The 26864-nt window shown below is 36.5% G+C and overlaps 1 protein-coding gene across 4 annotated transcripts in view; it reads right to left on the minus strand.

Moving 5' to 3' along the window:
• Positions 1-13026: 13026 nt before the first annotated feature.
• The window catches only part of zmat4b (zinc finger, matrin-type 4b), a 127365-nt gene continuing 113527 nt past the window's right edge, over positions 13027-26864 (minus strand). For 3 of the 4 annotated variants that reach the window (XM_088624483.1, XM_088624481.1, XM_088624482.1), the window contains one exon: positions 13027-14757. In XM_088624483.1, the coding sequence (XP_088480609.1) occupies positions 14739-14757 (19 nt within the window). In that variant the 3' untranslated portion in view covers positions 13027-14738. Of the gene's footprint in view, positions 14758-16018; positions 16103-26864 lie in introns of all 4 variants that reach the window. The other variant, XR_015935303.1, reaches the window with a different exon arrangement.

A 26864-nucleotide genomic window follows, 5' to 3' on the forward strand; every position in this document is an offset into this window, starting at 1 on the left:
AGAGCTTGTGTGGAACTGAGCTTGCGATAGAGGGTTACAGGGCTGGCCTTTTGGTAAAGCAGGTTATCCACTGTTAGTAGAATGGTGCTTTTTGACTCTTAAAGTGTGTGTGACCATTTTTGAATTCTTCAGGAGAATAGATAAACTATAAAATGAGAAAAACAGCAGCCTTCTTTCTTGATAAATTTGCTACTTTTTCTTTAAGTAACTCATGTAGCTCATTTCATTCCAGCATCTCTTCTTCAAATGGAACAAGAAACATTCCATTTATAGAACTAGAACTAAAACATGTAAACATTCTTGAGTCTGTTAATTGCCTTTCCAGTCGTATTGTTTATCTGGAGTTTTTCCTTATTAGTTAAATACATTTTTTCTTAAAAACAATTTTAGATGTCAGGTAATCCATGGAATTTTGTTTTAGAACTGACATTAATTTTTTAGCATATACTCATTAAGTGGTCTCAAGGTCCAATGACAGCAATCACTATAGCTCCAACCCATTGAAACCAGTTGTGAAGATGGTGAAGACAAAGTTCCAGTCTTGTTTTATACCCCATGTGTGGTACTAAATGGGGTAGCAGGATCAGATAAAAGCACTATTATCACTCATCCTAATGGTCTACTGATGAGGAAAGCTAATAGGGTAGACATTAAGACGACATGCATCAACAGGTGCCACATTCTAATGTTCATCATTTGAGCTGTCTGATTGTTTACTGCAACCATTAGTCATGGTAGACCTCATTAATGCTTTGTTGTTAAGGGAAACATGTGCACAACTTTGTTGTGCATGAAACATGTGTATCATGACATCCTCAATGCAAATGACATTTTATGAAAATAATTTATTTTAATTCAGATTGGTAACACACAAAAGACAAGTACAATGTACAGTGACATTTTGCATTATCCAATTTACCAGCACACCACCTCTATCCCCAATTTCAACCCCATATATTTATTAATCGCTAAGTTCCGATTTGAGGATTTAAGGGGTGGGTTTTACTTCATACAATATGCATGGTTGGAGAGCCATGCAAGTCATATAGGTAAGGATATCAAATGACCACTATTAAACTATTCAATCTAATCTATGTTCATCAGCTGGTTCCAATGTCTTCATCAATAATTTATCGTTCAAGGTTTGTCCACAATTCTAGCGGTTGTTATCAGTCAGCAGTCTCTAAAGTTTTCTGCATCATATTTTTGCTGTTGCAAGTGGTAGGAATGACATCTCAGGTATATATATATAAAATGTCCTGAAATATATATTGCAGAGGTTGCAGATATCAATCTGCAACTATCAAGAAAAAGACATGAACGCTTTAGCTGCAAAGACATGACAGCTGGTTTCTGTCAGCCATGCTGCGATTTTTTTCATGAATGTCATTTTTCATTACAGTGCACTCCCAGTCGTAAGGTTAATTTCGGTTTGCAGTTGCAATTTGCTGTGGTTGGCGTTACTCATATCCCAGTAGGCCTTTTTTTGCATCTCAACAGCGTCTTCCAGTCTTACAACAAATGTTGCTATGTACACAGTTTTATGTGGATGTATCTTGAATGTGGTGGTTTAATCGGTGCAGTGATTTTTTTAAAGCTAGGCAAAAGCAGAAAGGCCTTGGAGAGCACCCCACAAAGAACGTGGGCCACTTTTTAAGCAGCTTTATGAATCCATAGAATTACATCTAAAGATCAATAACCTGAGTGTAATATGCTCTAACAGCTTACAAAACAGATGTTAATGTGCATACACAAGCTAGCATCACAGATGAAATTAGATGAAATTATGTACTGAATATTTTGTGAGACAGCAGTAACATATGCTTAATTAAATCAGGCAAAGTGGTGCCTCAGCAAAACAGTCTGCATAAGTAAGAAAGTTAACTCTTTTACTATGGACACTGTTTAGAGTGACTCAGAGGTAAGTCACTGGCTGTGGTCATGACATGGAAGACATGTTTGTTGCACCTGTTCAAAAAGAGGTTTCTAGTTGATACTGATTGATTAAATCACTATGTCATAGGCCATAACTACGTTTCATGCTGTCCTCAAAATCAAGTAAAAAAATCCTACTGTTAATGAGAATTTTGCAATGATGCAGTAGTTTCTTCTAGTCTGCTCAACAGCTGAGATATAACTACACTAGAAATGTACCTGGCAAGTAAACTCACTCTTTAAAATATTGTGTATTTCCTTCAGTTTGCTAGACTTGGTACACAGCTAGAACTACAATAATGGATTTTGTTTTTTGAGCAAACTGTTTCAAAGACTTAGACACTGAAGCTTTCTGACAGCGAAATGTTGATTATTTATATACATCATTCTGTCACGGACAGTTCTCAATTCTGTTATGTGTAGTAATTGTGCTGTGAGGTGGTCTTAGAATTGGTGTATGAATGAAAATAATACTGCCTTTTGTACATACCTGCCACTCTCAATCTCAAATATACAGCCAACCCTTTTTGAACAGTAGATGTGAATGCAGTTACAACAATGTTGGTAATGTCCGTCACAGCAGAACTAATACCTTGCCAGGTATTTTCAATTAAGTTCAAAGAATCTTAAAGGGAAGATAAAAACCTTCACTAAGTCAATTGGTAGGCAAGGACATTGTGGCATGCCTTACATCAAAAGAACCTCATATCTATGTATTTTTTAAGTAAATATGTGCTGCTGGTTTAGTTTTATATTTTTTTCAGCATCGCCATGACAATGGACATAAATATGTTGTTAAAAACCACTTCTTACCCAGGAATAAAAACAAAACATCTAATAAGAGAGGAAACACATGTGAACACATCTTTGGTAAATGAGATTTGGGCATCACTGTCTCATAAACACCACTCGGAACGTCAGAATCCGCACACTGAAGAACCTAACCACATTAAACATTCTGCACATAAGAGCTTGCAAGTAGGCATCAGAGTTGATAAACACCTGTTGGTTAATTACTTAAGAAATTAAATTGTACTTGTAGGAGAAGCAATTCCTAGCCCTTAGTTCAGACTCAGCTTCTGTCTGTAAAAATAATCGCTGTGTCTTCTATCTACAGAAATGATGATGGAAGCAGGTGATGTGTATACAACATTTTATTTAATAAAATAATTAAATCATGTTTCTTTTCAGGAAAATAAATGGCAAGGATTTCAAGCACTAAAAATCATTGACTGAAAATGTCTAATGACTTCTTCAAGTTCAAGAATTAAACACCATGGATCACGAGTGGATATTGAGTGCAGGTGTACTTAGGATTGAAAAAAGAAGGGACTTCTCACAATGAGTTGTTGAATTCCGGAAGATTCCGGGATTTGTTTGTTGCTGTTAATATAAAGGGATTACTGACATCTTCTCATTCTTGAAAGTCCCAATCTGAAGCCCAACATTTAAGTGTTTTGCTCCTTTAGCAATTGCACTATGAAGTGAAGACTGTTAACTTTCTTCCTTATATTCAGGTTGAACATTTTTACATTCATGTATGCAAGCAACATGCTAGAGGCAAAACATGACATTCATAACTGTAATAACGAGTGAACACATTGTCAGTAATTAAGATGAACAACCCAGAGTCAGCATCCCCCAGAACAATCTGTCACAGGTCATTTGGAAAATAAAAATGAGCACCGTTATCACTACTTTAAAAGAAACTAAACTATAACATTAATTTAAGAAAACGTTAAGCACTTTAACAGATATTTCAGAAAAAAATGATATACCTGAAATTTACGTACACATAAGAAAAAAGAGTAAAAGGTAAATGCTTTTCATTTTTATTTTTGAAATATTTCTTTTTAATATAATAAACTGAATCTATTTTTTTTTCCTAGGCAGGATTCTTTGTATTTGTCTTCTGGATAGGAGGCTGTAGGCAGCCAGAGTTTGAGGCCAAACAGACATTTAGCTGTGCAGGCATGCAGTCAAACAAAATGACACAGACCTGTTTTAAAACAATCTTTCAATGCCAGAAAGTAAAGCAGTCAGGCTGAGACAAACAGACCTAAAAGAAATAGCTTGTGATTTAAAACTCCTATTGATATGTTTCCCTCAGGAGAATATGGACATTATGTTTGAATAATTAGATACTCATAGTATGCGGCTTTGGGAAATCATTATTACGGAACAAAAAAAAACACTCATTAGCTTGGTTTGTTGCAAAATTGCCATGAGGGACTATTGGAAGTGTGAGCAGGTTGGGTCTTTCTGACCCATGTTTACTTGACAAATCAGATGTAATTGCAGGCTTGGGCTTAATGAATTTGCTGAAAAAAGGATATTAATTAATGGTGGGAGGATTCATTGCCGTATTTCACACAATCCATGTTGTGCCAGTTTTCATCAACCTATTATTATTGAATTCTACTCCCGCTGCTACTGCTGTTAATAACATGCTTGGCGAAAGTGAAATCAAAAGAGACATGACCTGGTCCTAGTTAAACAGAGATGATTAGAGCACATTTATTTGTTCAAAATGCATTTATGAATTAGAAGAGATTATAGACCTGCTAGATTCCATGTCTCAGAGTGATCATACATTTATATTATGTTAATGCTGCGACTACAAATATCTCAAGAATTTTACAGAACAAGGGTATATTGCAATTTCTACATATCATAAAACAAGAAAGAAAAAAGGTTATCATTTAAAGAAATATACCAATAATAAAGTGAATTTATAAAACAGAGTATATAAGGCATACCAAAAATGGCAGAATATTCCACAGTTGCAGAGCCTAATGATTAATAATCCTATTTTTTTACTTTAAAAGTCACAGAGGAGTCCGTACTCTGATTTAAAAACAGAATTAAGAACATCCATCCATGTTCTAACTTTATGTTTTATTTATTACAGGGTTGCTGGGGAGCAGAAGCAACATGCAATAGGCACAAGGCAGGATACATCCTGGATGGGACACCAGTCCATCACAGGGCACACAACAACAAACACACTCACAATTTTCCCAGAAGCCAATTAACAAGTCTTTGGGCTGTGGGAGGAAACTTATACAAACGTTGGGAGAACAAACAAACTCCACGAGATACAGTAGCACCCCTGGAACTGAATCCAGGCTCGCAGGGCTGTGAGAAAGCAATGCTAACCAATGCACCAATGAACAATTAGGAACATATGTTATTAAATAAATAAAATACTTATGCCCAAAATATTTATTTATTTTTATATATACATAATGTCACAAAATATATATTGTAAATGTTTAAGATCAATCTGCAATCATCAAGAAAAAAACATGCTTGCTTATAACTGCAAAGGCATGACAGCTGGTTACTGTCATCCACGCTGTGATTTTTTTTCAATGAAAGTCATTTTTCATTACATGTTCATGTCTTCATTTTAAGTGGTTTGTTTCAAATTAAACTGAATATAAAGCACTATATATTATAGTGAACAAATAAAGATTATTTTTGTTTGTATGCACTAAATTATATTTTCAAACAGGTACTGACAAAAAAATAGAAGTTAAGAATGGATTTTTCATATTGAAGGGCATTCATTACAGTACCTAGGTGAAGGAGTCTGTCTTAGTTTTTAAATACAAATTGCAGTCCATAAGAATGGTTACAAAAAGCCATTCAGCTAAACTAGCCCATTTGGTAGTGATGGTAGAACATCATACATTCCTTGCTCTTACACAAATAGGTGTCAAAATAGGTGTCTTTATTGCTTTATTAACATGTCCCCAAAATATAAGCCCATGTACTTTCAATTGTAGGCTGGGGGAAACTATTTGTAACATTACTTAAAACAGTGATCTTGACAAATACAAAAGACTAGTCCATATCCCCTCCCCATAATCACTGGCAGGGGTGATTACAAGTGAAATGAGGGTTAATTACTGAGCTACTGACAAGCTGATATGAATTTCTTTCTGATAGTATCCTGCATTGATAAACGGTATGCTGTACAAACAAGGGTGCAAGAGCTTCTGCACTAGAGAGCAGATGTTATTCCAGCGTTTCTGACACAGGGAATGATTGGTTTTGTGCGTAATCTATGTTTTGCAGGTCAATGAGTCCTGCTGGGAGAAAGCAGCAGACACCATCCTGTTTCCTTGGAGATAACTATTGATACAGATGTCCACTCCACAGTGATGCATGGAATTCTCCATTGTGTGGGTGGATCATTTTAAGATAATTATCGCTCTTCCTCCAGCAAAAGGAGTCTTGGTTCTCTGCTATACAGTATCTTCTTATGACCTGTCAACCATCTCACAATGCCATTTTGAGGCTTTCTCCATTAATGGTGATAACACGACTTTCTTTCAATAATCTTTAATGACCGTACAGTATATAGAAAACTTTATTTTGCTATAAAAAATATCCTGTATTTCATCAACTGCATCAGATGTCTTACATGATATGCAGTAGCAAGCCTGGAGCCAACTAACTTTAAGCTTAGACAGACCTTGTCTTTTGTTGTAGATTATATACAAGGATGTTAAACAATAATTCATGGTGGAAAGAAATTGATGTATTTCACTGTAAAATGTAAGATTCTATATTGTGCTATAGGAAAAATTCTCTACGATATTTAAAAAGAAGTAGTTAAAAAATATGACCTGTTTAGTTTTTAATTGAGATTAGCTTATCCCATTCTGCTCTGACCCGGAGCATTAGTTATTTTAAAAATGGTCTCACACCTGTAGGCTGTGGGATAGCATGAACTGAAGTTCAAGGGAAATAATTAAATTGGTGCTTGAATTTTGAGCATTAATGTCATGGCTGCCCAGTTTTGCGCCTTGTGAGCTTTGAAATTCATACTGAATGAAATCTTAATATTGACTTGGATCCTTAATTGAACTTAATCTCTCACAATTTTTGCAAAAAAACACTTGTGCTTATGAAGGGTTATTCTAGAAACATAATAAATTAATCTCAGCTATCATATTAAATGATCTCAATCCTAAAAATCGTGGCTAGTCATTTTAAATCCAGTGTAGAGCCTACAGTAGCACAAGAATAAGGTGTCTATAGACTTATGCGGATTTATAGATCTTGGCACTGTGCCTCTTTTATTTAGTTCATTCTCAAGAACATTAATTTTCTTTTGAAAAGATAAATGAGTGGTCAATAAACTGAGAAGAGTTATCTTTGATGAATACAATTCAACAACCATTTTTATTGTTCTGTTTTTTACAGTGCATGGTATAGTGTAACCACATATGAATATCAGTTATGTACTTAGCCAATCAGTTTCCAATTTTCTCTACCCATAAAGTAACAGAAAAATCAAGCATAATAAAAAATAGAAAAAGAATTGAAGCACATCAGTGTTTGCAAAGTAAATTGAAAAAAACTTTGTAACTTGCCATCCATTATGGCCAGTTACTAAGTTTCTTTATTTGTGGCACTTGGGCACTCACTGGCTTGTAAGCATGAAAGCATATCCCTTGAGCTAACAAATCAGATGCACTGGGGTCTAATTAAGTCATAAAAGGCTGTCTTTTGGAAAAACATGACTTTGTGATGAAAAGTGAAAGTCATTCTATCCACTGGTAAAAGTAAAAAAATTAAACCAGTCTAGATATCACACTGGATACTCACGGTTGAAGATTTATTTTCTTACAGCATATCAGAAAATATGGACTATACTGGCATTTCACTGCAGATCTGGCAAAGCTACTGTTGAAAGACATTACATACTGTAGGTGTTATTTCAATGAGATATCACATTGTGTTTCTGATTTCACTCTTGATCTTGTTCCAGATCCCTCTTTTCATGGCATGTCCACTTAAGATACTGTACATATACTGTAGATACCAATTTCAGTATCTCACTTGGGGGCGCAGTTGAGAATTTGGGATCAAGCTAAGAAAAAATATTTATTTTGATTTATTTCAGATACTTGACATTAATACTTATCTTTATACTGTACAGTATAACTCTATAGTTTTCAGATGGTTCTGCAGCAGAAGTTTTCATAATGTACCAGCACCGTGATAAACAAAACAGTCCAGATTTCCAAAAGTGTTGCTGAGCCTTACCTGTCTGATAAAAGAAGTGGGATTTCTGTGTCAGATAAAACTCTCCGAGTCTGGCCAAGAGCAGACGCCACCATCTGCTCATCCATATTGTGCTAAAATGTAAAAGACTAATTACAAATATAACCTAAATGAGGTACAACAGCTACAGTCAACACTGTTGTACTCTTCTTTAATTAAAACATGCTGAATAATTCCATAAGAGGATCTGCAAGGACATTTCTGTATGATCATTACAGGGTTGTGTGGATAAATTAGTGTAGTTATGGCAACAGGAAATGAATCGGAGATTCTTCTGTTATTACACTAAATTAGATTCACAAGATATAATGATACCAAGTCGAGCTGAGTCTTTCGAAGTTCAAGCTTGCAGAAGTTATTCAGACTTATATAAAAATAATCTGGCTCACATTGGTTTCTATCTCATCAAAGATCTGCCGGACTCCAATCCAACATTGATCCAAATAGTAGACAGTTACACTTAGTTCAAATTGTTAAAGCCTATGTTGCTTCTTCATCACGACACAGCATAAAAAATACATTTCCCCCCTTCTTTTTATAGTATTGGAATGAAGATTCCAATCTTCACTCTTTGCACTCTTCATCAATATCCTGGGAAACTCGACATGGACACTCTTTTATAAACCTGCTTGCTTGTCATGAGTCACTTACTACCGCATATCAGTTCCAGGTTCAAGGTTCATGCTTTCATACTTGATGACGGTAACAGAAGATAACAAAAATGAGAAAGGCCTTTATCTTGAATTAAGAGTCTTGTCAATCATCAACATTTGTTGAATATGTTCAGTTCAGTCACTGATCCAGTCAATTAACTTTATTGAGAAAAGCTGGAATGGAAACCAAAGATGTTGATGTCCTCCAGGAAGAATGTTGAAGTGGTTCGTATTGTTTGTACCATTTTGTTCTTACTTTTGAATATTATGGCACCCTCACCTTGCGTTGCGGCCGAAGAGTGCCCGGCTGAGATGCGCGGCGAAGGGCAGGATGGGAGGAGGGTACTGAGGGCTACTGGCCAGCGCAGGTTGACCATCTGGTGCGATTGCACATGGCTGCCGGTTTATACCCTTTTACACCTGTACCCACTTAACCACCCTATAGTACCTGTACCCCAAGTGACCCAAGTGTGTTATAGCCCGATTACGCTGTATTTATGTGCCGGTGTCTTTGCTGCTGTGCTGGGATTAAAGAGCACTTTCCACTCTAAGAGCCTGAATTTCTCTTATAAGGTGGATGCAGGTGGTTACATTACCTGTAAAGCGCTTTGAGTGGACTGTGAAGAAAGCACTATATATGTATAAGCAATTATTATTATTATAATGTCTAACTTTGAGTTTGAAAGTTCTGAGTGTAATTAAAATAAGCAGAAGGCTTATTATGGAGCACTGGTTCAAATCTGGGACTCTTGAGACGCAAATATAGCGCCAATAGTGACAGCACAAGTGCAAGATGCAGAATAGAAGTGAAACTGCGAGTGACGTTAATTTGTGAACCATACCGGCAGTGCTGTAATTCTAATTACAACAGCTTGATAAATGTGATGTGCAAGGAAGCAGATGCTGAGCTTGATGTGATGTCTTCGTCCACTTCCGGACATGAGACTAAAGTTGTCCAGCTTGGATCCACATCTAACTTCTCTGATTGCTCAACAAAAGCAGCTCCATTCTTCACATTTAACACTTAACTTTTTAAGCAATAAAAACATTTGAAAAATATGCAGCTTTGTTTGTAAAAATATGAGTACATAAAATTTATAGTTCATAAAATGTAATTCAATACTAGTTATTTTTATTACTTTAATAGGTGATGATTTTTACAGGGGAAGAAGTGGACGAAGGCATAGGTGGTCCACTGCATCTGTGACTTGATGTACAGTAAGTGGTCCGTGGACCATTGAACTTTGAGAACCATTGCTCTAGAGAACCACAGAGCACAATCTACTTCCTTAACAAGTCACTATAACATCTCGTCTGATCTAGCAGAGGAATGATCGAAAGCAGTAGGATGTCTGCCAAGCCTCTTCCTGCCACGGCTGATTGCTTTATGATGGATCTGCCTACCCTCTTGAACTTTCCACAGCTTTGTAAAGGTGAGAAAAAACTAATGGTACTGTATATTCTGAGTTCATTACTCTCAGAGGCTGGGGAAACCCCATTGTCTTGCTAAACAGTGGTACTGTCACGGATGTCCAAAGGGACTAACAGTGGGGAGCAGGAGAGCGGAAAAAGACCCATATGCGTAGCGGCGGGACGGGAAAAAGGCCCGGGCTCATTAGTGCAAAGGAATGCCGTATAGAAACCTATGCCCTCAGGGAGCGGACGTGGGGCGCCCTGGTGCTAGGCGGGTCTCAGGACATCCGAACGTCAATGCTGAGCGAGGACAGAGTGCAAGACCCGGAAATATATAGCCCAAGGGAAAGAGAGGGACCGGAAGGACAGCAGACCGGAAACTAGGGACAGGACAGAGAAGGAGCGCCCTCTGGCTGCAGAGGGCGTGACAGGTACCCTGTAAACATGACAGACCTATAAAGAAAACTAAACCAATTTTCAATATATATGAAAATATTAAAAAGGACCTTTTTTGAAAACACCTTAAATTACATTTGGACTTACATATTGGATCATTTTCTAAATGAGTTAATTTACACAAATATATTAGCCACAACGTCTAATAAATGAACAAATGAACAATGTTTAACAAATGAAATTGCATTTAAAGAATGAATGAAACTTTGACTACAGATGTAGGCTAACTACTTCTGCAATTGTATAAATACATGTCGATGTGTGCTTGACCTATTATGAATATAAATATATTTGTATATAAATGATCATATTTTATATTGTGACAATTTCCTCCATTATATTTCCTAATGTACTGTACTGTATATCAGTCTTACCTCCTGGGTTCTCAGGCATATGCAGGGATTATACAGTAGGTCACACTACAATCCAAACATGTACTTCACAGTAGCAGGAATTATAGTTGTAGGCCAAATGGTGCAGTGATTTGACATTTGTGAAAATGAGTCTCATTGAAATGTGTTGAGATTAACTGATAACGTTGCTGGTAGAATTGCAACTAATGACAGCAGGCGAAGTACTGCTGCCCAGCAATGCTGGCGTCCTTGGTTTAATTCAGGACCTGGGGCACTCTCTGTACGGAGTTTGTTCTCGCCATGTTCATGTGAGTTTCCTCTGGGTGCTCTGCTTCCTCCTAGAGTTCAAAGACATTCTGGTAGGTTAATTGGCTTCTGGGAAAATTGGCCCTGGTATGAGTTTGTGTGTGTGTCTTTGTTTGAATCTACCCTGCGAAGGAATGGCATCTTGTCTAGGGTGTATCCTACCTTGCACCTGTTGCTTTTTGGGATAGGTTCTGGCATCTCTCGTGATACTAAATTGAATGAATCTGTTAGAAAATGGATGTATGGTCAACAGGCTGAACGAGGTTCATAAAAAGCAGTAGATCACTATGGTGTAGTTGGAAGTGTTTTTTATTCATAAAGGTGCTTTCCTGAAGAAGCTGTACAATACAGAATCTAAAACACCAAAATGTTATCAGGACTGGGGATAACGTATGAAATCTATCTAGGGAAAAGGAAACAGTCTTTCAAACCAGAGGAAACTTGGGTATAATACAAATTTAAGAATTAATTTCATGTTTAGGACTACAAAATATAGTTTTTTATATAGTTATAGATTTTTTTTTCAAAAAGGCTGTTTTACTATACTGAGAAAGCCTTGAGAGCTGCAATGCTTTTGCCTGCTCTGACATTTCCCATTTTTTTATAATGGAAATTTTAATTAAATGCATTTTTACAGGAGTGCTGACTTCTTGTCATTACATAGTTCCATTACATAGTATAAGTTCCAGCTCTCAATGAGAATTTTTTACAGCTGAGTTTTCTTCACTTTTGTGAATCACAAACCTTGGACAATGGTTTCTAAGGTTAAAACCATGGAAAACCATGGGAATCAGTTGGACACTATCCATGTTATAAGTATATTTATTTCTTCTTGAGAAACAACACAGACATGATCTTGAAAGTTGATTATGGTTTTACTCTGTCTCAGAAATAATTTAATTGAGATTAGAAGTTAAGAATTTCCTCCTAAATCTTCCTTTCTTCACATTGTTTGGGCTTCCTGTCAGTTATACTGTATGTAGATAATTGTTAGCTGTGCAGTTGTCAAATATGTCATTACACATCTTGTGCTTAGTTCCTTTGAACAGCTTCATATACAAAGCCTTGTAAAAGTATTCAGGCCCTGGCACAGTTTTCACATATTGTTGCTTTAAAACTTGCAGTGATAATATGTTGAAGAAGTTATTAATGTGTTACATACACAAACTACTCCGCACATTCAAAGGAAAAAATAAAACATGAACTCATTCAATTTCTTTGCAATGACGATTCTAAACTTATTAAGGTGCACATAATTACATTAATCTGCTTCACACTTACGACAGGTATAAAAGTTCACCTTTCAGCAGAACAATGATCTAAAGAACAAGGCCAAAGCAACACTGGAGTGGGTTAAAAATAAAAAAATGAAAACCCTTGTGTTTGGCCCAGTCAAGTAAATATTTACGAAGTCAGTGTGCAAAGGTGGTAGTACTCAAAATGTCATGGCTGTAATTGCAGCCAGAGGCCCTTCAACTAAACATTGGATTCACAGGTATGAATATGTTGATTGCATACTTAATATGCAATCAACATATTTCAGTTTTCTTCTCTCTAGTGTTTGCTGATATTTACTGTAACTTATCTGATCCTTAGAAATCTTTAGTTTGAGTATTTGGGTATTGAAAAAAGGATACATTTTTACAGTAAAAAAATCTAAGTAACAGCAAAAGTATACAGTAAGCATCATGGTGTAACCTCAGTGAATTGGACACCACAAGAAGAGTCTGTATACTTTTGTACTGTAAATCAGTCTGAAAATGTGACATGACAGAAAATCAACAAAAACATTCTTTCAAAGATTGATTATTGTCATGGAATATTCAAAATTTGGAACTGAATACGTTTATTTTGAAACAGAGTAATCCACCTATCAGAATTTACTAATAAACATGATGAAGATTCTGAGACTTAAATACTCTGCATTTTTCTTCAAAATCTGTACTTTTTAAAAAATCAGAAATATTTTTGCACTGCGGGTTATATAGTGGCAAAAGAGCTAATGCTGATAGCTATAATGGGAGTAGAGTTCTCACTATCAACATGGCAAACACCTGGGTGCTCACAATGTCATGTTAGTCATGGTTACAAGACAGAGACTAACCTGGCCAATTCAAACCCATCCAAGATCAGCAGAACTGTTTTGTGTTACATCTTGGTGAAATACCTAGATTAAAACTAGCAATGTCTACAGTACTCAGTAGGTTTTTTAAAGGTCTGAGAACAAACTACTTTGATTCAAGTGAAGCTGAAAAAGGAAAACAAAATAATGCAATATGTAATCAACTTTAAACTCCCTGAGACTGTGATCACATCATCAGTAGTACTTGTACAAACCATGTGGAGACTGAAGGAAATTATTTATCGCAGAAGATGAGCAATTGCATCATTAATAAAATATTATTATTTTTTCTGATGTTAAACTGCAGTAAAACCCCTCAAAACATTAACGATGAGACAGATGATATACTCATTTATGTATAGATAGACACATTTCTGATTTCACGTTTGTGTATATAAGGTCAAAGTAAACATCTTATCGGGGCTCATCAGTGCAGCATAGATAACTCTGAGGGTGAAATGGGTATATAATGTTTATATATCTTTGAAGGAACACCTTTAAGGCTACTAGCTTTGACTTTATATAACAAGAGAGGAATCAGAAGTATATTCTGATGGTGCTCCTTTTTTCCACTGTGAGACAAAGCTGATTAATTTTCATTCCCATAATTCATATTGACTGCTATCTGATATACAATCAGATAGACAATTAGATGGATAGACATACAGTAGATGTGCATATAATATTAGAATATGAATCTAATATTTGCATGATGTTTGTTTATGTACATTGCATTTTTATTTCACTTTTTGATTTTAAACCTTTCAAAACAGGATTTTCTAAAATGTTTTTAAACAGACATCTGCATCTAGAAACTAAAAAGGTTATAAAGATAATTTCCTCAAATTCTACTCATTTTTTGCAATGAGAAAGATGTTACACTTGTTACACAAGTACAATATTTTAAGAAGGATATACATCTTCCTTAGCGCCATTAATATTGTGGTACAGTACAAATCCCCAAAGACATACAATAACACCGCAACACCAACAACACTAACAACAGAAAAGCCAAATAAAAGACTAGAAGTAATTCACTCCCTCCTCTGATTCTGGCCTCTGGTACAGCATTACACTGATGCACAAGCTAGCGATCCAGTTCTTCTGTTCAGTCCTTACTGTTGACAGATTGGGAATCGAGGACTGTGGGCTTTAAAAAAGAGTTAAAGGCTTGGCCACAATCCCCCTCCCCCCTCCCAAATCCCTTATCTCTGCTACTTAGGAGTTCTGGGGTCGGAGGAATTTTGGAGTGGAACCTTGGGGGCAGGTTGAGTAAAAATCCTTCCTTTAGCTTTCATGGCCAGCAGGGACAGAGAAATACAGAGAAATAGAAAGAGAAGGTTGTGTTGATCTTCAAAACGTCTGGCTTGACAGCAGCTGAAGCCAATTCCTTTCATTCTTTTGTAATATTGACAGGCCTCACAACTGATTCTTCAGGCTGCAAGAGATAAACAGAAGTATAAGAAATAAGATACATTGGGGGAAATCTTCTTCTCTCCTTTGTTAATGATATATTTTGCTTTCTCCATTTCCAGAGCTGTCTGAGAGGAAAATATTATTATTTCATTATTCTTTTCCATATCCACCTCATCTCTTTCAGAGTTACTTTCCTAATGGTGTGTGAGCTTCACTTGAGGGGCGTTAATAGGATAAGGAGGATTGCAAGATTGCATATAATGCAAGAATGCAATCAGTACACAAGGAATCAGTTTTTCTGTGGCCCAAAAAAATGCACATATTCTCGCAAGCACCAAAGGAAGGTGTCTGTGGTCCTGGCAGAACACCTGACACCTGACCAGGGCTCTCAAACGTACTCATGTCTGTCATGTAAAACCAATAAATTCAGCCTTTGTTTTACTTTAATCATCTCTTGCCTGTTCAACAAATCCATTAGTCTGATAATTACCCTTCCCTCTAGACCTGGATTGTAATTCGACCTCACTCCCTCACTACCTGCTCCTGCAAGTTATTACATTTTGTGTTGATATGTTGCAAATTACAATTCCAAAACACTGTAAGATTTTTTTTTTGCTTTGTGCTTGCTTTATTATCATCTGTTTTGTTTATCCATTGATTGTTTCGACTGTATGTACAGTAATTTTAAGCCTCCCTGGAAAAGTGCTAAACAAACTGCGAAGCAAGTTTTTATACCTCCATGTTTTTATACCTACAGTAAATGCAAGTACATATTAAAATAAAAATCAAAACATATTTGCTTAGTAATTTTCATAGCATTTCTAATATATATATATTAGAATATATAGTTTATTTGCTTAGCAGCTTTCTCAGCCATTTTCCATGCACAAAACATCAACAACAATAAGAAGAAGAATGAAAAATATAAACTTTCAGAAAATACTTTCAAAATGGTTTCCTGTTTAGGCATCAGCTCACCCTGACCCTCTGAGGATAAACTAGTTTCTAAAAATGAATGGATGGTTTAATAGGTGCTTAAAACTAGCCAAAATTGATAAAATAAACCAAAAACTGGAAAAAACTTCCAGAATGCAACAATCCTCAATGTGGTCTACAGTTGTCTACTATTAAACATTCATATCAGCAGTTGCACCACAGAAAATATATAATCCATGGTTTAAATTTCTCAGAATATTTTTTTTTAATTAGAAACTTATCCACAACCTGTAGTTTCATGGGAGAGTGATGTTAAGATTTTAACTGTGCAATTTGAGTGCTGGTACCTTTTTTCTTTGTTTCTCTAGTGCTTTACATCTTACGGAAACTTGGATGTGTATTTGTTCCATTCTACAGATCTTTGAAGTTACCTGTGAAATGAAATTAATATTTATAATGAGCACTTATCCTCTGATAAATTATAGCTTAATCTCCATGAGGCAGCACTAAAAAGAAAAACCAAATCTTGCACATTTTGTATTTTCATTATGTTTTAAATTCATTGTTTGCAGTAACCAACATTAATAGTCTGTTATTGTCTTTTGTGAATTAATGTGCCCCCCTAATTTGCATAGGTCAGTCACTCACACGGGCCGACTGTTGAAAGCTTATCTCTGCAAAAATATTAAATACTTTTTTGACTGCTTTCAAATTACACTTTAATTTATTTCAGTTTAGAGGCCATATAAAAAGCCGTTATTTCTCAGAGTTTCATGTTAAATGGGAGACAGCGGGTCTGTCTGTTTCTGCTACACTTTCTCTGCCTACCTATAGTGCACTATGATGAAAGCATCTCTATTTGGATTTGACCTTAGTTTAACATTATTTTAGCTCAGTTTATGTTTTTTTTCACTATTTATACAATTAATATTTTGGCCTCACTTCGAACCTGTACAGAGAAATTCAATCTAATCTCAATGCTATCTCAGATGGAGCCTGGAGAATGTTACTCTTACTGCATTCTCTTGATATGAAAAAGTAACAGAAGATGCCAAATATTGATGTGGTTCACATTTTGTTGTTTGTCATCCCCTAGGTGTTTTGGCATTGTGTTTATCATTTTTTTCTGGTCTACTGTATTTGCTGATTAAGCATAAATAAAACTGTGGGTTTCTGTAGGAAGAAATAATCACATTCAAATCATATTTTCCATAAATGTTAACTGCTAAGGTATAGTAGTCAAAACAGCTAAATAAGAACCCTGTTAGCATTCTGTAAAATATGTTAGTGAGAAAGCCACAATAAAACATTCACTTTCCATGAATATTAGAAATGATTAGATTTTCCCCTCTCAGTGACAGGTAATGCATATTAAAATGAGGAGCATCACCAGGAAGCTCATCTATTCTCAGCAGCCATATCACCCTGCAACTCACAACTGGTAACCCACTGAAGCTAAGCAGGTGTGAGCCTGGTCAGTACCTGGATGGCAGACCTCCTGGGAAAAACTTCTGCTGGAAGAGGTGTTATTGGGGCCAGCACCCTGCGGTCCATGTGGGTCCTAATGCCCCAGTATAGTGACGGGGACACTATACTGTAAACAGGGCGCCGTCCTTCGGATGAGACGTAAAACCAAGGTCCTGACTCTCTGTGGGCATTAAAATTCCCAGGGCGTTTCTTGAAAAGAGTAGGGGTGTAACCCCGGTGTCCTGGCCAAATTTCCCATTGGCCCTTACCAATCATGGCCTCCTAATAATCCCCATCTATGAATTGGCAACATTACTCTGCTCTCCTCCCCACTGATAGCTGATGTGTGGTGAGCGTTCTGGCGCACTATGGCTGCCGTCGCATCATCCAGGTGGATGCTACACATCGGTGCTGGTGGAGGGGAGTCCCCATTACCTGTAAAGCGCTTTGAGTGGAGTGTCCAGAAAAGCACTATATAAGTGTAAGCAATTATTATTATTATTATTATTATTATTATTATTATTATCTTTAATCACTTTTTTTGGCCAGACAAATCTCCACAATTCACTCTCCTATTCTTGTATGGGGGAAACAGGCAGGAAAAGCAGTTAATTTCCAAACACTCTTAGCCTTATCACAAGCTCAACTATACATGAGCCTGTCAGCTCATCTTCAATTGGGGGTGGAGATTAGTTCAAGAAGTTGTTCAATTCAATTAAGATCAAAATACTTTATTCATCCCAACACATGACAAAAAAACATTGCTGAGAAAAGTTTAAACGTAGATAAACATGCTATAATTTAATATAGTTTTTCCATACTCATGGTAATAAGATCTAAAGTGAATAATGAATTAAACTTTAACCTGTAAGTATGGAAAAGGGGTCTTGAAGAATTGGTAAACTACAGTATACCACTTTTGAAGAATTGGTAAAAATATAACTAAATTAACAAGTAGTGGTTAGCAAGTAATAATTAATTCCATGTTGAACAGCAAACTTGAAACTTGAAAGGCACTCAATATTTTGGCAGTGGTGATTTTTCAGGTGTGAGAGAGAGACCACAGATACTACTGGTAAATAATAATAATAATAATAATAATAATAATAATAATAATAATAATAATAAAAATAAAAATAATAATATTTTAAAGAGGTGAGATGGGGTAAGCAAAAGACAAGGGGTGAGTAAGCTGAGATATGGGTAACTGAGAGCAAATGTGGAAGACAGGTTACAGTGGGAGGAGTGAAAGCAAGCAATCTGTAAATGTGTGGGAAGATTAAATAGAGAATAGTGAGATGAGTGGGAAATGTTTAAACCCTAATAATCATTTAGGTTCTACAACAGGTGTCTTGAAATAACTGTTCTTTTTCCATTCCCACCTTGATTTGTGCTAAATAATTATATTACATCAATTACAATAATAATGTTAAACCACCGTTCTGTGGTGTCACATAGTCCGCTGTTGCCCTGGGAAACCTGAAGCATTCTCACAAGGGCTGACAGTTTTCCGTAGCTTTCCAACATGATTTGATCTACTTCTGGCCAGTTCTCTTCTGTTACTAATCAGGCCTCAATTATTCAAACACCCCCTTTCCCTACATAGTACAGAAGCACCCCTGTAGTGGAGTTTCACCATTAACTGTTCACCAACAGTACAGTTTACACGCCAATCCAGTTAATCCTCTGACTCCTTTCCTTGGGCTGATTCTTTAGTGTCCTTCACTCCATGCAGCCCCATCCTGCCTGGAACTCCAGACCTCTCTCTGCCTGCCTCATCCTCACCGCTATCTGACTCTGTTTCTGATCAGCTTCATTTGTTTGGCATTCCAGCGCTCACCACAGACTGCCTCCATCCAGCTGCTGACTCAGCTTTCACTTTGTGCAGTTTCACTTCCCAAGACAACCCAGAGCTCACTGTGGACTACTTCCATTCAGGTGCGCATTCTTCTGCACTCTGTGCAGTCACTTTTGACTCCTGAGACCATCCACAGCCTATTGACCTCCTATCTAAGCAGCTCCGGTCATCTGGTGTCTCATTGACAATTTCAGGCTGCCCCTGCCAAATTACTAATTGGCATCTCTTCCAAACCACTCCAGCCCCTCTTTTCTCTCTCTCTTTTCTACTTCACCTTCACCTAAGACCCAGAACTCAGCAGTGGGCTCCTTCGGTCTGATCTTGGGTGAGCCTACGATATTTCACTCAGTCCTATTCCATGTGTGCTGTCGGATGACTGCCCCTAATGTGAGTGTCCTGTCTGGCCCAATGGGTTGGACCCCACAACCTTGCTTTACACCCTGGATGGATGCACAGCTCCAGACTTAAGAGGGCTCTTCCCTTTTTTCACCTGTCATTTCCTCGGAGCCCTGTGCTGGACCTGACCGTTCAGGGGCTCATCCTTTGGCCTGGTCACGGGCATGCCTGTCGTAAATTTACTGCTTCCAGCTGCAATTCCACAAGGTGTTGGGTGCCTGTGCCTTTTGGCCCTGACCCTGGCTCCTCATTCCTGGCTCCTCATACTGGCTGGCCACTGTTTTCTAAGAGCTACCGGCCAAGTATTTAACATCTTAGATTCACTAACTCAAATACTCTCTCATCAATTTCCTTAAGCTGTTCTGGAGTGCTCAACCCTAACATAGTTGGACCTCTTTAGGTATCTTTAGAATCTCTGATCCATTGCACTTTGATTCTGACCAAGCACTCCCGCGGTTATCCCAAATGTACAGCAGTGGTGCGACAAAAAACAACTGCATCAACTACTATGAATACCTCAGCAAACTATCAAACTAGAAGAGAGGATTTTCTAGGTATGTATGTTAACTACTATATATTTATAAAATTACAGTTGAAAAAGGTGAACTGTATCTAGTGTTTCTGCAGTGAGATTGCTTTTGTAGTACTAAAAGGACTTGTAAAAAGTGAAAGTGAAACAGTGAAAGATTCAAATGTTTCAGATGTTCCTGAAAGGGCAGGATCTAAAAGGAATCAGTCCATAGATGACAGAAAGAAAGCAAGACTGCAAATTGTTGATGTCTAAACTAAGGCAAAATGTACTTCAGATAGTCATATTTTCTTGAGATGTCCAGGAATACAATCATTTCTTAAAATGAGACTGCATTTCTACTTCCTCTTCCTTTAACAGTTAACTTTACTGCCTGCCTCATCAAACTAATTACAATTAGGACCGTAAAATGAATATCTCAATTTGTGTCTCCCCTGGGGAAGTCTGTGAAAGATTATCTTTGGGATAACTCGCCTCCCTCCTCTCCTACCATCGTCAATCTTGAGGAAATGATTCATTGCCCTTCTGTACATGCTTATCTTACATGTATTCCGTCAGCAAAACGGGCCACACCACTTTCTACAAAAACTGAGGGACAGCGCTATGAGCAACATAATCAGCAGATAAAAAACGGAAAAGATTACATCCGTCTACAGCATTTTTTTCCTGTTTTGTCTCATCTTCTCACTAAAATGCCTTTGTACAGTACATTTCATATTAAGAAAGACAATGCAGCATGTCTTCAAAGCAGAACATAAATTGGTTGTGTAGACGTGATGATTTGATTGGGGGGAAAGTGTAATATATAGCAACGGACCTTCATGTAGCGATTTAAACACAGAACATGGGCACTTTGTTGAACTTAGAGTTCTTACTCTCACACTTAGAGTGTGTAATACTTCACAGTGGATAGTAAAAACCAGCCTTGGTACAGTAGCAAACAAGCACTAAGCATTCTCCAGTGTCTGGCAGTGGCTGGGCTGAATATAGTACTGTATATAACTGTGATTCTGTCAATCAGAATTTGGTCTCAGGCAGTAGATGTTTTGATTCCAAGCTGGCAATCATGCAGTCCAGATATCATATGCTTTTAAGAAGCTCAACACTGCTAGGACTGCTCAATATCTGGATAGGAGACACTAAAGGAAAATCACAAGGCTGCTAGATTTAGTGCATGGCAGATTTTATTCAGGACCAAAAACTATAATACTGCACGACGCAGACAGGACACATTTGGTTATAAAATTATGGATGAAAGTATTATGACTATTAAAGATCCTGTGGTACGAATGCAATTTTGAGTTTTATTACAATAAAAGACTGCATATTATGTGGCAATCTGTTTGAGCAAGGTGATGTCAATTCAAAATAATTGAACTGTGAATGATATTTATTTTTATTCACAACTGCAGAGGTTCCATACATAATGCCCTGGCTAAATTGCAATTAAGGCTTCTTAAAATGGCTTTTACCTTGCATCCTGTACAAGAAACTGCTCATGCAAAATGATTGCTGTGTCAGCCCAGAGGGTGCCCTTCAGTAGTGGAAGAACTTGGTCTCATCCTATTTGTAAAGTGCTTTCGCCTCCTTTGGGATGAGAAGTGCTGCATGTGTTGAGGAAAACTAATCACTTGCCTAATTACACAAACCGAAGATTCTTTCACCACAGGTCTTAAACCTGTTGATTATATTAGATATCTCAATGTTAAATTCCTTTGGTTGAGCACATAATTAAATCAATTAGGCAACTAACAGTCAGAAAAGAAACCAGAGGGGCTCCAGACACATTTATATCTACTGTAAGCATTATTGTATTATCTAAATATTACTGTTAAAAGAAATGTGTTTAATTAAGCTTGGTCACTGTGTGTTATACTCACTGCTTTAGAGATTTCTGCCACTATTAAAACAACTCTGCAGATGTGAAAACTAACAGGAAGCTGGGGAATGACAGCATTTGCTATCACCTTGCCAACTGGAGCCCTTTCCCCTTCCCGCACTGTTCATCAAAAGTAACATTAGCATCACCATCACTAATACCCAATCCTGCACATCAAAAAGCTGGGACTGAAAACCCTGTTCTCTTAAACTTGAAAGAAGCAAAGTTATTTTAAACACTGAATTGGAGCTTTGGGCATCTTTGTAAAAAAGATGCATGTATAAAAAGTAAAAAACCGAGACCAAATCTTGAATTTTGCAACAAATCATTTATAAAAGGCTTTTAAGTTAATACTTCTAGCAAAAGAACAAAATAGGAAATAGCATAATATATACCAGAAATCATATTTGTTTTAATGTTCCTTGTTGCTTCTGCAATTGGCATTATTGCGCAGTTACATCGGCACCATAGTACTTATCAGCCAGCATCACAGACCCTTGTCAGGCATGTTGTAAACATGATTTAAAGCCCATCAGGTAAACACATAAGAGAAGAGATAAGAGAACACTTGACAATGGTTATGCATTCATAACCCAAGTTATTAATTTTTACCTTCAGTTTTCTTCCTTCATTTTATTGTAGAACAAAAGACACATTTGCATAGCTATAATTAAAATGATAGACCACAAAACATTTTAAGTATTATATATTTTTGTACTGAAGAATGGACACTTCTAATAGAATTATGTTCAAGCTAATAGGCAGTTATGATTAATAAGTTATGGCAAAATCACTGTTATCAACATTTGTGAGCGTTCCATCTTCTTGGTTTGTGAAAACATAAAGACATACAGTACAGGACTGTCACACTGACTATAAAATACAGTATAATTAAAAACTGCATTTTCAGACAAATTGCTATGAATTAGTATGATGTGTGCCTGCCTTATGAAGCTGTTAACAAGCACATTTCATATTTTGGTTATGTGGTTTTAAAGGCCTTTTTTTATTATTTAATACAATGTACTGCACATCTAAAGTAGTGATGATAAACATGTATCCTGAGACTACATGACACATACCAGGTGGATGCCGCAGATTGGTGGTGGTGGAGGGGAGTCCCCATTACCTGTAAAGCGCTTTGAGTGGAGTGTCCAGAAAAGCACTATATAAGTGTAAGCAATTATTATTATTAGAATTATTATATAGGCACCCTGTGCAATGCCAACAATGTAGTAGATATTTGCTAATGTGGGCTTCCTAAACATTTCAGTCACCAAATACATTTTAGTAAATTTATTTCTACTATTTCTACTTATTTCTACTGTAAAACTGAGTCTTACAGATTATTTCCAGGTACACACATGTGGAATATGCATTGATCTAAACTTCAGTTATAAACGATCACTAAGTTTTTCTGAGTGTAAACTCATTTTTTATGTTTTAAATGAACATTCCTTTAAGAATTTGAAATGTAAAGATGCAATTTAGCCAAACATGCTTGTTTGCTAAGAACTGAAGTCTTGCATTAATGAGACAGTTATAATTATACTATGAACCTTATATAAGAAAAACAATGTATGTCTACTCTATAATCTGCATACCACTGTAATATAACATTGTTAATTTCTGATGACTGTAATTGAAAATTGTCTGTACAATTCAGGCATGGATGGAACCTGATTAGCATTAACAACACTGCTTTTGTATAAATAAGGGAAGATATGTTTACCTGCCCGATATTTCTCCGTGTCTCAATATTAGTGACTCAAAATACTGCTGAAAGAATTGCGGTCGGAGGTTGTCTGGGGTAAACCTTATCCACTGAGACTTCAAAAATTATGGCTATATTTCACATCTATAGATAATTGTCATTTTCCCAATTTACCACTAAAATATTCAGCACAACTCTGCATCCTGGTAGCCTTGTCTTTCACTCTCTCCAACACTTCATCTCTTCTCATGTAACGAATATAAAGAGTCCCTCAAACAGTACATCCTGTTGTCTTGGGGAAACGGAACTAAATACAGTGCTGTACCTGTGAACATCAAGCCTGTACCAAATGCCCAATTTCTGTTGCTATCTCAAATCTTCTCTTTTCAGACAGTACCTATACTGTAGACCTTATTACCTCTCACTGAACTGTCTGAAAATTCTCCGGCCACCACCCTTTCAAATAACCTTTTAGAGCATTCATTTTTCTAAAATGCATAAACATTTTAAACAAACTACTTGTTTGGAGGAAAAGGCTTTCAAAAGTTATGGCTGTAGTTTATTTATTCTCATATACATTTATGTTGCTTTGGAACCTACAAGACTTAAAAGGTTAATCTCACACCTAAAGTAAAACCAGAAGCTGCCATTTGGTGTCAGTGTTCTGCTAAGGGTCAGTGTGATAAAAAAGGTGAATCCTATCATGCTAATTTTCTCTGATTCCTGGAACAGATGCAAAAAGTTTCATCCTTACATATGTCTATGACAAATACATCTGGTTTAACTTTAACCAAGCAAACTAACGTTGATTTAATCAAGAAATAAATGAAATTTGATATTGTGATTAGCAGCTTCCATTATAAACTTCACATCATGATGTGATAAATGTTTAAAAATACACACAAAAATGCGAATATATGTATTGCCCATGTAATGAACTAAATTAATTAAATTGGCAATATATATTTGCATTTTTGTGTGTATTTAACAGCCATAGATACATGAAGCAGATAAAATTGCTAGAATGGTATTTTAAATCTTACCACCTTAGTGATGGAAGGTTTGCGATTAATAGCTACTTGGTTTAATTGTAAATTGTGAATCCCTAGGACATTCCCCTGAGTAGAGGTAGGGCTGGCTCGTTTGAAAAAGGGAAAGAATGGTTCCTGAGAGAGACATCAAATTATCTTCATTTGCATGCAGCATCTGCTGGTGTAACAGGGAGCTCCTCAATCACTGTGCAGTGACGTGATGGGAAAGAGTACACTCTATGGCGTTTTGACAGATTAACATGGTGACGGGACAAGATAAAAATGTAATTTTCTCCCAAAATGAATAATAGGTTGCAGCTGTAAAGTAAGGTTGAAGAACAATAGAAAGTGACAGCCCATACATGCTTTTATATAGTTTGTTTTTGTAATGCCTTTCATTACTCATGTGTGGTCACATCAGGGGTCTTTTGCTATGCTGTGAATCTGCAGCTATTCATTTTGCTTTCTGGGACATGTCATTTACAGATGCTTGCAGGCTTGTCCTAGGAAATAAGACTTCCTAAGAAACTTAACGGAACATTCCCATATGTCTATCTTTTTTGAAAAAAAAAATGTTTACAACTTTTACTTGAAATTCAGTGTATTCTCTTATCTGTGAGTAATCAGGTATTCTATTGTAATACACCAAGACAATACAACACTCTGACCAAGATCCTTGCAGCACAGTAGTTTTAGAATCAAACCTTTTTCAGTCTATTGGTTTATTGTGAAATTTAATCTTTTACTTTAATTTGATCTTTTGTATCTTTATTCAGTTCTTGTCTTTTTATTGCAAAGCGCTTTGGAACATGCCTAAAATGTCTCTGTATCAAATACTACTATTTCTAATAGTTGAATTTGCTGTAAAGGTAAGAAATCTAGTCATAAGATGTGAGGAAGATGTATTTTTTTTTATTAACTACTTTTGAAATGTAGGTGGACCTTTAATTGAAACAAATTTCAAACTGGAAAGGACAAAGGAAAGGTTTTGAAAGCTTTCATGAAAATGTTTACTTCTATCTCAACAACAAAATGGTGTGAAAGAAATGGATGAAACTGATTTCAGTAGGTCACATACAGTATAACACAAAGCAGATCAGCCAGATCACTCCTTTCTTGACAGCTTCCCTGCATTGTATTATATTTGTTTTCTGAAAACAAAATGACATTTAAAAAAAAAAAGTATAATACTCTTTGAGACTAACCTTTCAATAACTGCACTTAAAGCTTTCCGAGAAAACTAAACACATCTGCACTGGAAGCCTTCATCCATTAAATGTATATGGGGATGATGGAGGCATTCATAGAAATGTCAAGTTGCCCTATGAGTCTTGCTCAATGACACACAAAGTTATGCTTTGTAATGCATTTTTTCCCTGTTCCTGTAACAGAGGACGGATTGTTGTAGGTTTGTCCCTATAGGCTGGCTTCTCTGCAACATAAGAGCTGGGAGCAGGTGGGGAAGGAGAGGGACACATGAAAGAAGTCTCTTTTCCTACGTGTACAGTCTGTCTCTTTGTGAGGAAGACAGCTTTTAGATCGGGCATGGAACATGGTTGTGAAGTTCAATACAGAGAGACTGTTAGAAAATTCTGTTTCATGTGTCGTCTGCTTACCGGAATTGCTGCTAGGAATATAAACAAGATAAATAATGCTGTCTTACTTGACAGGTTTATCGTCTGAATTTGAGAAGCACATATAGCTCTATACATGTTGTGATTTATTTATTTACTTGACTCAAGCCTTTCAGTAGTTAATACCTCTATTGAATAATATATATATTAAAATTCAGAAGTAAAATAATTGCACTTTACAACAATCATTTATGTCGTCCAGCAAACTGCTTGAAACGATACAAACTTACTAGGAAATAATAAATAAAGGTAATCAAACTTTAAATTTGTGTCAGGTAAAAAAATGCTAGACAAAATAAACCTGGAACATTCACAGAGAAAAGCAAACTGTAATACAAAGGCAAAACCCTTTGCAGGGACTGGACCAGCTCTCAGAGGCCTTCACTGGTTGAGCCACTCTGGAGCTTGTGCCTTTTTAATTTATAAAGTAACCTGTGCAGAAGCCAAACAAGTGCAAAGTCTTATTTTGACCAAGACTTGTCCTTTCTTATGGCCTTCAGCCATGTGCTATGCTCTGCTGTTTGCTTTCTAAATATCTGATTCAGATTATTTATTAATTTTTGTCAATGATTAATAATATTATTAATTAGCACAAAAAAACCCATCAGAATGCTTCTGTTCATGAAGAGTATCTACTGATTTCCTCAATTTCCACTGTTTGCTGTATAATTGAGAGGGAAGAGCT

The sequence above is a fragment of the Lepisosteus platostomus genome, chromosome 3 (genome assembly GCF_059453375.1).
Source record: "Lepisosteus platostomus isolate fLepPlt1 chromosome 3, fLepPlt1.hap1, whole genome shotgun sequence".
Lineage (NCBI taxonomy): Eukaryota > Metazoa > Chordata > Actinopteri > Semionotiformes > Lepisosteidae > Lepisosteus > Lepisosteus platostomus.